The sequence below is a fragment of the Diabrotica virgifera genome, chromosome 6 (genome assembly GCF_917563875.1).
Source record: "Diabrotica virgifera virgifera chromosome 6, PGI_DIABVI_V3a".
Lineage (NCBI taxonomy): Eukaryota > Metazoa > Arthropoda > Insecta > Coleoptera > Chrysomelidae > Diabrotica > Diabrotica virgifera.
Genome location: NC_065448.1, coordinates 242,112,214 through 242,128,184, shown reverse-complemented (window position 1 = coordinate 242,128,184; position 15,971 = coordinate 242,112,214). Strand labels below are relative to the sequence as shown.

General features: G+C 31.6%; 2 protein-coding genes across 4 annotated transcripts in view; one reads left to right on the top strand and one right to left on the bottom strand.

The window, feature by feature from the left end:
- Positions 1-15,971, top strand: part of LOC126887453 (uncharacterized) — a 64,096-nt gene that overhangs the window by 40,501 nt on the left and 7,624 nt on the right. The gene's annotated exons all lie outside the window — the stretch shown is intronic.
- Positions 1-15,971, bottom strand: part of LOC126887442 (uncharacterized) — a 56,479-nt gene that overhangs the window by 34,757 nt on the left and 5,751 nt on the right. For all 3 annotated transcript variants that reach the window (XM_050654977.1, XM_050654978.1, XM_050654979.1), the window contains 2 exons: positions 11,188-11,560; positions 2,419-2,584 (listed from right to left, as the gene is read on the bottom strand). In XM_050654977.1, coding sequence (XP_050510934.1) covers positions 2,419-2,584; positions 11,188-11,560 — 539 coding nt within the window. The remainder of the gene's footprint in view (positions 1-2,418; positions 2,585-11,187; positions 11,561-15,971) is intronic.

The following is a 15,971-nucleotide window of genomic DNA, read 5'->3' as shown; positions in this document are numbered from 1 at the left end:
TTACAGCAGTCAGTCAAATCTTTTTTTTTTCGAATAATTTAAGTACTGACGTTTTGCCCCTTCTGTATTTTGCTGACGTAGTGTCGCAGCCGGTTATCGCATGTAAAAATAAAATGTACTTTTGGCATTTGGGATAAGCCGATAAACTTTTCGAAGAATATATCTCTGTTCGCTGTTGAGCCCTTCCAGGTTTCAGAAAATAAATAACTTTATCTACTGGAGTCCTTGCAGTAAGCAGTACTAACAAATCAACATCTTCACCAACTACAATTGTTGTGTTTGTTGCCTTAAATTTTTCGATTGCTGTCTCAATTATAAGGACATCTGCGTCATTTTTAGCTTGTTTCACTTCAATATTCGCAGCTGTTAATTTGTCAGTTAACACGGAAATGAAACGAGATTCATTATTAATGTTGGCGAAAAATTGTTGTTGATTCGCTGGAACTGTTATATTTTCATCAAATAATATAATCTCGGAACCCGATGATGTTTTTGTAGTTCGACGACGTTGTTCTGCAGCTTTAATATTCTTTGTCAAGTCACTGTAGCCGTCAAATACCACTATCACTGTAAGCCCGTAATGTCTGCTAAATGGTAGACGCTTGTAATAAGTACTTATATTCACTTGAACTGAACCTTTAGCACTAAAAGAAACAGATAATGACCAAGACCTACGGACAATAGTGTAGCCATTGTTTACAATGGACAATCTGTTCTTTTTTAAACAATGGTATAGCCAAATGTTTTTCAATGCCACGTGGATAGAGCAAATTCAGTTTGTGACTGATTATCTTTTGAAGAAATATTTTCAGAATAGTATAATATATTATATAAAAGAGACACAAATAGGCATTTATACTTGTCTTAAGTGCCACATTATGTATATACATGGCTTATATGTGCATATAATGTATAAAGTAACTTTTAAAATCGCGATATCTCAGGAATGGTAACCCTTAGGAAAAAAATTGTAAGAACTATTTTTGTAGAGAATGTTAAGATCTACAACTTTGGTTTGATGTTTTTTTTGATAAAACTTACCGTTTTCGAGAAAAATCCAAAAAATCTTTAATGTTGACCTGTGACCCCGAATAACTTTTGTTGCACACATGGGATCGATGGGGACTTTTAAAACTTTATTTGTTATGGTAAACTCTAGCTCTCCACCAAAATTTGGCTCTCCGGCAATTTTTGTTATTTTCCAACTATTTTGATGTCTAAGTTGACCGGATTAAAAGTAAGAAATAAAATTTGTGATGCCCAAAAAGCCGTAGAACGCTCGATGTTAAGCATTTGTCGTAGGGATCGAATTACGAAGAAGGAAATAAGACGAAGAACAGAAGTGACAGATGCCATAGAAAGAATTATGTCCCTAAAGTTGTAACGAGGTCGTTGCGTTGTTGCTCCAGGTAACTAAATCAGTCGAAGAAAAGAGTTCGCTTTTTAAGACATTTTTATTTGGACTCAAAACATGCAAAAGATAAGATAATTAGCTTTAATTACTCGTTAATTTCGTTAATAAAATATATTTATAATCTACGCATCAAGCTTTCTGTTCGGGCCGATGTGACGATATTTTGTACATGAATGAATGATTTTGATGATCGCGTGAAATAGGAATTGCTTTTATTAATACGAAATAAATGTATAAGGAAAGGGAGGAAAAGAAATCTCGCTCAGCTCGCCAGATGAAAAGACATATTAGGGATATACGATCACCGCTCGTATAAGGATAGGTAAAGGGATAGGTAAGAGGAAAACTGTCGGATTCGCTCAGCTCGCCAAAACGACAGCGGAAAATGGTCGGGAAATACTACCTACATAAACTCACCTCTTATACCTCGCTGTTGTTTATTATTCTTCGATCAACGCTCCAAGAATAATAATCAACTAGGCTTTTCGATCCGAGTTTTATATCGTCCAAGACGGTACAAAAATTGGATGCACCCAGCACAAAACAGGAATACATGGAAAAGACTGAGCGAGCTCTGTATCCAGCAGTGGATGGATCCGGGTTGAATGATGATGATGAATGCTGAAGAAGACATTGCTAAAGTTCTTAGAAATCAAAAGCCTCCCATTTCAAACCCCATTCCCCAATCCGGGAGGAAAGTCCTGAAAGACCTTCAAAATATAGATGTGTCTTTAATATGGATTCAGAACCTTGTAGGAGTGCATTGGAATAAACGAGCAGATTTGTTGGCAAAACAAGGCTCGAGAGAAACATTTGTAGGCCCAGAACCATTCTATGGTATCGCTAAAGATGCTACAAAATCGAAGTTTAAAAGTGGCTGATAAGGAATCATCAAAACAAATGGAGAACCACTCACGGACAAATCCGGAGATAATTAAAAACTACAGAAAAAGTGTTATCACAAAACAATCTAGTAGTATAACAAATAAAAAATGTTTACATACCTAATCCTGTGGCAAGAGGACCAATACCGTATTTCTTAAACTTCTTGGCTGCCGGGCAGTCTTTGTGCTTACATAACTGCTTGTTCATTTTTTCCGCTGTTAGTTCGGTACCTTCTGGTTCAGTATCATAAGGATCGTCATGCATTTGAACTTCATCTGTAAAAATCTAGAACAAAACTTTTAAGGTCTTTTAATCCTTAATGATGACAGGTGATGTAAACTTGATGGGAAGAACCGCGAGAGACGTTACAGAACTTTATGTGGAACTTGAACAAAATGTGAAAGAGCTAGGGCTTGCAGTCAACGTAGATATAACTAAAGCCCTAATACAAGGAAGGAAACAACCAAACGAAGAATTGAAGAATAGACTACAGTAATATTCAAGTAGTATAACAGCTCTTATACCTAATTGTACAGATAACTGAGGACGACGGCGAGGAGGAAGAAATACGTAAACGAATAATGCTTGCTAACAATGCGCCCTTCTATCTGTCGCAGTGTTTGGCTCCAAAGCACGATATAAAGACACAGAAGATAAGATAATGCGCATAGTGGGCGGAGTCAATGACGACAACAACAGAGTTATCTCGAATTCTTTATGTAACTTTTAAGTATAGCATTCTTTCGTGTCTTCAACGTCTACCGTGGTTTTCTTTAAATATTTTGAATTTATTGTATATTGTATAAGATTGTGATATTTATTTATAACGTTGTGAATATTTTAGTTAAACATGCGTTGTGCCGTTTTTAGATGTGGATCTGACCAGAGCCGCCGCTAACAGTTTGGCCGCCTGCGTGCAATTCCAATTAAGCCGCCCGCCTCTTTAACTGTAACTATTTAGATTTACCTTTCAGAAAGTCCCTTAGTTTTGATACATACATAAGGGTGTGAAAAAAGAAAAAGGATAGTTCACAAATAATAACCATTTAATAATGATAATTTGCAATACAATATTTTAAAACTATACATTAATATTCTTAAGAAACACTTACTCCAATCCAAAAATGTAATTATTATATTCCTAACTGATACAAATTGTTTCAAAATTATTTAAATGATTGCTTGTTTTAAAAATACATTACAAAAAAGTACATTTTTTTTAATTATTAAAATTTAAAGAATAAAATAACTCATTAAGTAATTATTTTATGATTAAAAAAGGTTTTTAAGCAAAATGATTTAAAGGATAAAAAGAAACACGAACTTTAAAATTCAATAATTTAATTTAAAATTTAAAGCTCCAATAAATGAACGTGAGATACAGTGATACCGTATAATTTTCAGGGTCAACTCCTAATTGCATGAAAATTTGGATATAGGTGCTACTCATCCTCCACTTCAAAGTTGAACTTATGCCGTTGGTTACTTTTACTTGGGGAGTGAAAGTCACTCCTTCTCGGGGGTGAAAAAAATACACGTTTAAAATAAGTCCGGAAACAGATAAACTGACTAACTTTAAGCAACTTTTGTTCTATAGAGTTTTTTAACTTAGGTACTAGGTTAATTCAGTAGTACTAGAGTCATTTGCGACTAAAAATGTTTAATTTTCAGCAAAAAAAACACGTTTTCAGGCGGTTCTTCGCAAATACTCAAAAAGTATTTTATCAAAAAAGTATTCTTAGAAAACATGTAGCATATAAAAAAAAACTTAAAAATGGTATATTCTTAGTCTATAGAACCAGTAAAAGCAAATTTGAAGCTCATGCAAAAGACGCTCTTATCCTTCAAATTTCAAATCAAATATTTCAACGTGATATTACCAAAAAATGGAGCTTTTTCGGGGGAGAACCAATTAAAGTGTTTACAAAAAGCTTTATTTTTACGTTTTATAAAAGTTATATACGGATAGGAAAGATAAAGGAACGAATTTTCGAACGTGGAAAAAGACGACACTCTAGATTTACCAATTTCTGGACAATTGATCCAAAGGCTGGATTCTAGGAACGAAGCAGTTGTGGATGTTGAAGTTTTCAATGAGAGTCAGAATGAAAAAACCTTAGTGACCTCGAGTATGATGGTTTGTAGAATTTGGCTGGCTATATCTGCCATAAATAATTGAAGGACTGCAGTATTCAATCCGAAGATTTTTCAACGTGCACGTGGGTTGATCATTTGAGTGAGGGTGGTTTATGTAAACCACCAGACACTTTTTTGTCATATATTGAGCAACGAGCAACTGGAGGCAATTTTTCGTTCCACAAATGGTGATTCCATTTTAATAACTAAAAATTATTTAGAAAACCTTATATCCAAAAGTGTAACTGTAGACTGTTCTAATAAAGCGAAGAAGTTATTTTTTAGGTCTCGGATGTACTTCCGAATTAAAGAATTAAACAAGTCTTTTAACAACCTAACATTGCGTAAAAGAAAAATTATAAAAACTGGTACATAGTTGCTGTATGTACGTCTATTTCACAATCACAAAATTTTAATAAAGTGCATGGCATGAAAAATCTGATGAAATATATTATTTAAAAAGTAAACATTTTGTTATTTTAACAATCCATTAAATTTATGGTTTCAATTTTTGGGGTTTCTCTTCCCCTTGATAAAGATTATATTTTCTAATGTGTAGGCCAATAATCAATTTTTGCCAACTAACTAAATATATTAATTTTATTAGATATCGATTATATAAATCTTTTTATTTTCCGGATCCCAATATAATCGAGACTGGGAACTTTACAAATAACTGAAAATCTATTTAAATGAAAGGAAATAGTTTAATAATTTTCCTCTAATAAAAATCACTTAGTTTCTTCTAATCATAATTCATTCATTTTTACTATCCTCAAATTTCATTCGCGTTCGTATTACGAACGCATAGACGGGATTATGCTTTACTCTGTTGCTGACGTCATGCGCCAATCGGACGAGTTTCCGTAACTAGAATATCAGGGCCTGGCTCCAAAGATATCCACAAGGAAGTACACTTTAAAATATACAGGGTGAGTTTTTAGTGCGGGATCGGTCGATAATTCCATTACGGTATAGAATATCGAAAAAAGTTATTAAGAAAAAATGTAGGCAATGATATTCTCCACGCTTGGAAAATATGCCCATTTCTACAGGGTGATCAATAACAGCGTGGTATATCAAACATATAATTTTTTAAATGGGACACCCTATATATTTTTTCATATTTATATTCCCCTCATAATTCTTGTTCATATAATATAGGGCTTTGCATTACTATACAGAGTATTTAACAAGTTATGACCATTTTTATTTCGAAATCCCTATGAGATTAACACCCTGTATATAAAGAAGTAATTCATAGACAATAATTTGTTTTATATAGTAAGATAAACAATATACTGTAGTTTTTAAATTAAGTCCAATTGAAATCATTGACGAATGTTTGTATACAGGGTGAACTACAAAACCCAATTACGATTTTCTCTATTTTTTAAATGGATCATCCTATATTTTATTTTTCAAAAATATTGTATTTATTATACTCTTTCATTTTTATATAGCATTCCCTATATCTAAACTTATTACTTTCGGAGATATTTTTAGTTTTCTTCAACTTTCGGGAATACATTCAATTTGTCTAGTAGAAATAAGTTGGTATTGAATGATAATTAAACAAAATTATTTTTATTCAATAAATAACTAACACAAAATATAAACAAACCATAGCAATGTGCAATGAATGTATCAATAAATGTGATATTAAGGAATTATCATATTTCCCTAATATACAAGAATCATACAATTGCTACAAAAAAAATATAGGTAACATTTACTTTAGACTTATATCCTTAACACCACATTAATTGGTACATTCATTAAATTTTGTTATGGTTTATTATTTTTTTGTTAGTGATTTATTGAATGAAAATATTTGTTATATTATTACATAATACTTATTTGTTAAGTTATTTATATTTATAACAATTGAATTTATTCCCGGCAAATGAAGAAAACTAAAAATATCTCAGAAACTAATAAGTTTAGGTATAGGAGATGCTATATAAAAATGAAAGAGTATCATAAATAAAATATTTCAAAAAAGAATAAAATATAAGGTGATCTATTAAAAAAAAATGAGAAAATCGTAATTTTGTTTTGTAGTTTAAAAGTGCTTATAAAAATGAATGTTCTACTAAAAAATTTTGGCTTAGAATGCTGTTGATATACCAATCTAAAAACTGTTACATCAGTTGTATATTGTTTTGATTTATGTTTCATGTAAGTTATTTATTGGATAAAAATAATCTTGTTATATTGTTATATACATTACAAAGTTTTTTTTGTAGGAATTTTACGATTCTTGTATATTAGGGAAATATGATAATTTCTTAATATCACATTTATTGGTATATTCACTGCATATTGCTATGGTTTATATTTTGTGTTAGTTATTTATCTAATAAAAATAATTTTGTTTAATTATCACTCAATACTAACTTATTTTTACTAGAAAAATTGAATGTATTCCCGAAATTTGAAGAAAACTAAAAATATCTCGGAAAGTAATCAGTTTAGATATAGGGAATGCTATATAAAAATGAAAGAGTATATTAAATACAATAATGCTGAAAAATACAATATAGGGTGATCCATTTAAAAAAATAGAGAAAATCGTAATTTGGTTTTGTAGTTCACCCTGTATACAAATATTCGTCAATGATGTGAATTGGACTTAATTTAAAAACTACAGTATATTTTTTATCTTATTACATAAAACATATTATTGTCTACGAATTACTTCTTTATATACAGGGTGTTAATCTCATAGTGATTTCGAAATAAAAATGGTCATAATTTGTTAAATACTGTGTATAGTAATACAAAACCATATATTATATGAACAAGAATTATGAGGGGAATATAAATATGAAAAAATATATAGGGTGTCCCATTTAAAAAATTATATGTTTGATATACCACGCAGTTACTGATCACCCTGTAGAAATGTACATATTTTCCAAGCGTGGAGAATATCATTGCCTACATTTTTTTTAAATAACTTTTCTCGATATTTTGTACCATAATGGAGTTATCGACCGACCCCGCACTAAAAACTCACCCTGTATAAAACCAGCATACGACCAATAGCAGCATATGGCGTAGAAACATGGATCATGACAGAAAAGACAATAAACCATACTAATACTTTCGAAAGAAAGATGTTAAGGAGGATATTGGGACCCACTTGCAACAATTGTATATGGAGAATAACAACCACGAGATAGGTATGCCAATGTTACAAAGAACCCTCTATAGCAAATTATGCAGAAATGAATATCTTATAAGAATTGATAAGGACGTCGGCCAGTAGGACGACGAGGTGAGAGCCGATACCAAAGAGATATAGAGGGTGGATAACTAGAGGAGAGCAGCCAAGGACAGAGATACTTGGAGGCGGATGCTGGGAAAGGTCATGATCCGACTTGGGCTGTAACGCTATAGGAGAGGGAGAGAGAAAAATAATAATTTAGAATAAATATAAATATTGAGTTGAAAACGAATTATAAGTGAAACATTTTAGTAAGATTGTATGTATGATACAATAGCCCGATCAGGGAACGCAAAATTTTACGAAAACCTTCAAAAAAATAAAGGAAGGATGAAAATTTGGGAATAGGTAGTTGAAATTGTCTATTATTGTATAAGAAAAAGTTTACAATTCTACATCCCCTCCATTTTACAAAAATTGGAAAACACGGGGTGAAATTTTTTTTCTCGGAAGTGGAAAAATATACGTTTAAAATAAGTCCGGAATTGGATAAAATGACTAATTCTAAGTAACTTTTGTTCTATAGAGTTTTTTTACTAAGTCAATACTTTTCGAGTTATTTGCGAGTGAATGTGTTCATTTTTAACCAAAAAAACAAATGTTTTTGGACGGTTTTCGGAGATAACTTAAAAAGTAAGTATTTTAGCGAAAAAAATATTCTTAGTAAAAATATAGGTTATAAAAAATTGTTATTATTCTTAGTAAAAATGATGTATGCATGAGGTCTGCAGACCCAGTAGAAGCAGAGTTGCAGCTAATGAAATATAGGTTCTTCTTCGTCAAATTTCAAATCGAATATTTCAATGTGAAATAACCAAAAAACGGAGACCGTTTGGGGGAAAACTCATTACAACTTTTTTAAAGTGTTTAAAAAAGGTTTATTTTTGTTTTTTAAAAGAACTTCTAACATTAAAAGTAAGTGAGTTACGCTCAAAATATTGTTGGTCCATTTTATTTTTTGGTAAAAAATGGCGAAAATCACCCCTTAATTAGCTCCTCAAATAAAATTAATCATTGCCGCTTTACAAGTTACTTTACTTATGTATGTATTGTTTATATTATCTATAAGTTTCATTGGTTCAAAGTGCTCATTTTTGAAAAAAAATGGGTTTAAAATATAACATATTTTGTTATATGTTTATGACATATTAATTGTTTATGGAATTAACTTAAAAACAATTAGGAATACCGAAAATCTCAAAGAGTAATAAAATATACGTTTTGCTCTTCTGAATAATTTTGATTTTTTGTTTTCTTGTTAGACAAAAATTGGTTACGCTATGGCTGTTCAAAATTTGCCTAAACTCGTGATTAGTTACTCGTTCAAATAATACATAGACAAAGTAACTTATAAAGTGGTAATGTTAAAATGTATATGTGATGCTAATTAGGGGGTGATTTTCGCGATTTTTTACCAAAAAAAATAAAAGGGATCAACAATATTTTGAGCGCAATTCACTTACTTTTAATATTACAAGTTTCTAAAGTTATACTGCTTTAGGCACGAGGGTGAATTTTTACATTCCCTGGCGCATGCGCACACCGACAGTATGGTATTAGTCGCTACATATTTTAAGTTATGTAGCGCAAATAAGGTGTGCGTGAAAAGAGTATATTATTAGTGTTTTTAGTAAATATATTTATTATAATTTTTATGTCTGTGGATTTGTCTTCCTCCTTATAAATATTATTGAAAATGTAAAGACTGAAATAATTTTGTACACACTTATGACAACAGGTGAAAGGGGGAGAAGTGTACTTTTGAAGTGTGTAAAATTAATAATTCTTAGCTGAGCGCTTTCGGTTTATAAAGCCATCTTCGGAGCTATGGTCAAAAAGGTCAAAATACCACTATGAATAGAGATGGGTTCCATTTTTAATATGAAATACTTCTGTTTCTTATGTAGTTTTTTATTGGTTGGAAAAAACCTTGTCTGTCTGTTTAAAAAATTGTTCAATTTGCTGTTGGTTATTTTTGTATCCAGAAAAGTTAAACATCAAGAACGAGCACAAAGGACTTTCACACGAAAATTACATTATATATAAAACGAATATTTGATCATGGTAAGGTCAAAAAAAACCTTACCATTCGAATACTGCGGTGTCAGATAGCAGAATGGTCGCCTCGCATGGAGGATTTTTTTTTTTGAGAAAAAAAAAATCCTCCATGCGAGGCGACCATTCTGCTATCTGACACCGCAGTATTCAAATGGTAAGGTTTTTTTGACTTTCCCATGATCAAATTTTAATATTCGTTTTATATATAATGTAATTTTCGTGTGAAAGTCCTTTGTGCTCGTTCTTGATATTTAACTTTTCTGGATACAAAAATAACCAACAGCAAATTGAACAATTTTTTACAGACAGACAAGGTTTTTTCCAACCAATAAAAAACTACATGAGAAACAGAAGTATTTCATATCATAAATGGAACCCATCTCTCTTCATAGTGGTATTTTGACCATAGCTCCGAAGATGGCTTTATAAGCCGAAAGCGCTCAGCTAAGAATTATTAATTTTACACACTTCAAAAGTACACTTCTCCCCCTTTTATTATTGAAAATGTTTATTTTCAATTAATGTATCTGTCGCCGTAATTGTAATTATGTCCGAGAAATAATCGACTGAATACAAAAGCGGTGGTAGCTGATCGGTAGAGCATTCACCTAGGGATCGAGAGGTCCCCTGTTTGAATCCTGAGAAAGTCATATCCTTTTTTTTTAATTTTTGGTATTCTTTTTATTATTTCTAAAATTAGTTTAATATTTAAATACAGTACAAAAAAAACTGTTTAAAATAGATAGGTATATTGATTTCGTTGAAATCATAATATGAATTTAGATTATATTATAACTAATAGAAGTATAACTTCTTACGTGCGTACAAAGTACACACACATTGTTTTTTTTTTTTTAACAAAAATAAACCTTTTTTTAAACACTTTAAAAAAGTTAAAATGAATTTTCCTCTAAAAGTGCTCCGTTTTTGGGTTATTTCACATTGAAATATTCGATTTGAAATTTGACAAAGAAGAACCTACTTTTCATTAGCTGCAACTCTGCTTCTACTGGTCTACAGGCCTCATGTATACACCTTTTTTTTTCAATTTTTTATGGGCTATATTTTTGTGAAGAATATTTTTTTCGCTAAAATACTTACTTTTTGAGTTATCTCCGAAAAACCGTCCACATGTTTTATTTTGTTAAACATGAACATATTCACTCGCAAATAACTCGAAAAATATCGACTAAGTGAAAAAACTCTATAGAAGAAAAGTTGTTTAGAATTACATTTTATCCAATTCCGGTCTTATTTTGAATGCATTTTTTTCATCTTTGAGAGGGGGGTATTCTCCTCCATTTTTGTAAAATGAAGGGGATGTAGAATTGTAAACTTTTTCTTATATAATAATAGACATTTTCAACTACCTATTCCCAAATTTTCATCCTTCCTTTATTTTTTTTTGGGTCAGATTGTTCTTTGATCGGGCTACAATGTGACTTATTAAAAATATATTTACAGTGGTAGTTTTCTTAGGTTTATCAATAGCCACGGTAACAACAGTTTCCTCCTCTGTAGCGCATACTTCTGCCCTCATCATATTCAAAAAATCAAAGAACTTATTTTCTGGTGGTCTGAAAACCATGGACACAATATCATATTGGCTACCATGGCTTACTGTGTCAGGAGCTGAGCGGCTGAGGGGAGGTAATGGAGCTCGACAAACTCCATCTTCGAATTCTATAAGCATTGGGGCAAAGCTCTGTTTTGCTTCGGTCTGTTTGCTTCCAAAAAGTTCAGTCCACGATAGTCTCTGTATACTTATACGACCGTTCATTAATGGATTGAAAATACTGGCGACTGGGGGAACAACGTCATCATCGAAATTGTACCTAAAGACAAAAAAATACTTATACAGTGATGAGCGTGCTGGCAAAACAGCACAAAAGATGGAAAACGTATTAAGTTGTGAGATAAAAAGAAATGAAACTAGTCGATCTGGGAAATTTAGCAATATTAACCTATAAATTTACATTATTGAAGTCAGTGGCGGCTGGTGACTCAAAAATTTGGTAGTTCTGCAGTATTTTTTGGTTTTTTTTTAATTCAATATCTTTTAATCGTTGTATGTTACAACGAGGCTTTTAGTTTGATATTTTACACCATATATTTATTCATTATATATCTATTAAAAATAATAAAGAACTTACCGATTTTCTTCTTTTCAAATTGAAGATAAATCCAATTATATCAAAAATAGCAATGGTACATTATGGCACACTAGTAATTGTTTTATAGTTTATGTTTTTAGTAGAATTTTATCGATAAATACGCGAAACTAAGGAATGCAAACGAAAAAACACTACAAACAAAATCGCCACAACAATAATTGCATTATAGGGTCTTACGAACTAACTACACACAGAGCCAAATATATTATTATTTTTTTATAAATAAGCTCGATTCGTCGATTTTATTTTAAAGCAAACTTGTCTATAACTTTTTCATTAAAGTTTGGTATTTCTCTTATAAGTGTTTTTTCTACTGACAACATGGTTAATGCTACAAGTCGGTCTTCAGTCATGGAATTTCTCAAGAATGTTTTAATCCGTTTTAAACTCGAAAAGCACCTTTCAGCTTCTGCCGTACTCATGGGCACTGTAATTAGAATTTGAAGCAGTTTTACAGTTTCTTGAAAAGGCTCTGTTAAATTATTTTCAATTAAAAATTTTAAAAAAGGTATTGCCCCATTAATGTCTCTACAGTCTCTTCTAAAATAAATAACAGATAATTCAGTCTTCAAGCGCTCCCTATCTAAATTTGGATATGACGCGCAAGTCAGGCTTAAATTATCATCTGGGAAATTAGCACAATAATTATCAAATTGCTCAGGATAAAGCAATGAAGTTGCAAGTAGGTGATTTTTAAAAGCAAATCTATCATTTGCACAATTTATGATTATATCACAAACTTCGACAGATGCTCTCCGATGATCTACTGGACTGTTATCCTTCCGTAACCTTTTAGTTGGTAATGGTTCAACGCATAAACTAGAACCTTGGTCAATTGTATCATCTATTGAATTTCTAACTGAATTCATGTATCTTTCGAAATCTGTCACCTTTTTATTGATTTCCAAAGGATCCGTTTTAGTCTTTTGAAAGGCATTATACAAAACGTCTACTTGTGGCATTATGCGATGGAAAAATGTTAACCAAAAAACAAAATTTTGATCCACTAGTATTCTTCGAATGGAAGACGCTGAACTACAGACAGCTGCCTTATCAAACGATTCTTCTATTTCTTCCATACATTCGATAAAAGAAGATCGATGTTCAAACACAACATTAACAGTTCGAATATTGAAGTTCCAGCGAGTTGGAGCGCCATGAGGAATTTTCTTTTGGACGATTTTATCTAAAACTGCCACTCGTTGTGGCGAATTTTTAAAAAAGGTAGGGATTTCATTTAAATTTCCAAAAAAAAGTCTAACTTGAGAGCAAATGGATATTTTTCTTTGATTCTGGCTTGAACTCCTGCGTGCTGTCCACACATGACCGCTGCCCCATCATAACTCTGAGCAATTAGTTTATTATTTGAGTTTTCCAGGATAGGATCCAAAACACTGAAAATGTTTTTGCTTAAAGTATCTGCATTTAATTTTGAAGGTACCAAATATGTCCAAAATCGTTCTACCGGTGCTCCATTTCGATAATATCTAAATACTACAACCATTTGTGATTTTGCTGAAATGTCTGTAGTCTCGTCGGCCATGACAGCTAGATATGGAGTTTCCCGAATTTACTCCAAAATTTTATCCTGGCATAATTCCAACATGCAGTCCAAAATATCATTTTGAATTTCTTTAGAAATGCCCTTAAAAACCGTCGATTCTTCCAAGTGTTGTGCTAAAGTTCTATCCAATTCAGCAGTAAAATTTATGAGGCCGCGAAAAATTCCAGGATTGTCGGATGTTTGTGTCTCGTCGTGTCCCCGAAGCGCCAATTCGAAAACACTACAAAATTTTATGCAGTCTATAATTTTTGAGAGAACATACCTATTTTTTGTTACAGCTTCATTGAATTTTTGAATATTTATCCAGTATGCAGAATCTAACTGTTCTTTAATATTCACGGAGCCTAATAAAGCATATTCCATTTGATTGTGCAAATGATGCTTAGAAGTTTCGTGCTTTTTTATTTTATCACTTAAATGTACTAAGGTCTGGTCTTCTCACCTCCGAATAAATATTTATCAGGAAGTTTATCCGGCAGATTACATGTAAATCTGTCAAATAAACCTCCGGATAACTTTTATTCGGAGGTGAAAAGAACGGGCGTAAGTCTGTTACACCAACTTGCGTCCATGACTTATCACCTCCAAAGAGTACACAAGGAAAACAGAAAAGAGCGTTTTTTCTGTTGCAGCCACATATCCAACTATTTCTCGTATAAATATCGCAATTAAATTGTCGTTTGTAATTTTTCCCTCGGCTTGATCCTTCTTTTTCGATTTTAATATCCGGCAAAGGACGTCCTTTGCATTTTAATTCTAGTTTTTCGTCATAAGAATATTTAAAGAATATCTTAACATTAATCAAATTATAAATAACATCCATCCTGAACAGCACTTTTATTCTCATATACTTAATATAAATACCGAATTACGTTCAGGACAACTTATTTTAACAGTCGTCGCGTCGCGATCACCGATTATTTAAAATTACAATAAACGTAGGTTTCTACACACTAGTTCGAACTGCGACAAATGCAGCTCAAATATTGCTTTCAGTCGTCGCCTGAAAATTGTAGGCGAGGGTTGAGCGGGTGTTACCGGGGATATCTTTAACAGTTCACAGCTCGGAGTAGCACCGGTCCGGTCAAATAAGTGGGACTTGCTATCGCCATGAGATGCGACGGACGACAGATTAAAATAAAGGCGGCCATGCACGAAAACCATCTAAATGAATTTAGATTTTATAAGTAGTGATATTTTTTATTTAATTTTCAAAGTAATTTTGTTTGGATTATTTTGGTGGTTCTGCAGCTCCGCAGCACTTATATACCAACCGCCACTGATTGAAGTTATACTTCTTTAGGCACAAGGGTAAATTTTTATTTTACTGGGCGCATGCGCACACCGACAATATGGTATAAATGTTATACGAGATATGATTGGGTGTTAAAATCATCTGTCAATAATTGTTCAATATAGAGAGTTTGGATAAACGAATTAATGTTGTGTATATTAGTTTTTATTGTTGTGATGGCAGAGAAAAAAGCAAGTTTATAATATTGTAGTGACTTTTTAAATAGTTTTTAAAAGCGACAGGTACGTAATAATTGTAAATTTTTTAGTATCCTAATAAAAAATTTCATAGGTACCTACCTACCTATTTGGAAATTTTAAAAATAACCTACCAAAATAGTATGTAATGCTTTGATTTACATAATTTGATTACCATCAAAATGTCTATCAATATTTACCTAATATATTGTTTTCTTACTCTATGTTTTGTTGTATTTTAATATTTCTTTCAATTCTAAATAATTTCAATTCAAAATCAAAATAATTTGGTTAAATTCAGAACCGTCAAAAGTTTAATCCGTTTAGTTAGTTGATCTTCGCACATGATGACACATGGTCTCCGTGGGTAAAAGTTTAATGTGAATGAATTTCAATACTAACTGCGCTGATAAGCGGGTTCGAACCCCAATGGAAACTTTTATTTTTTATTTTTTTTTATACATTTTATGATTGTAAGTTTATTTATTATATAATTTTTCTTCAAAAAATACGTATTTACTTAAAATGTTTTCCTACATTGTTCAGAAATCATTTGTTGCATTTTTCAATGTATTTGTTTGTGTGCGTTTTATTCTTTTATTATTTTAATTTTTGGCACTGTTTTAATAGAAATTTTTGAGAAGTAGCAAGTATTAAAATTAGTTTAATATTTAAATAAAATATAAATAAACTGTTTAAAGTATATTAATTTCGTTTAAATCATATAATAGAAGTATAACTTCTTACGTGTGTGCAAAATACACACACATTCTTTTTATTGATTATATGATAATGTTTTTTTGATATATGTCGAGTTGTTTTAGGATATGTATGAGTTTATGATGGACTCTATCGAATGCTTTTTCATAATCTATAAAGCGCATCATTACATATTTCCTTTGATGGTAGCAGCTCTGGGCTAGCACCTGGGTTGCACCTAGTGCTCGCCTCGTACCCAGGCCTTTTCTCAAAGTCTAACGACACAACTCCAATACAAATTACTTTGTAATAGAATTA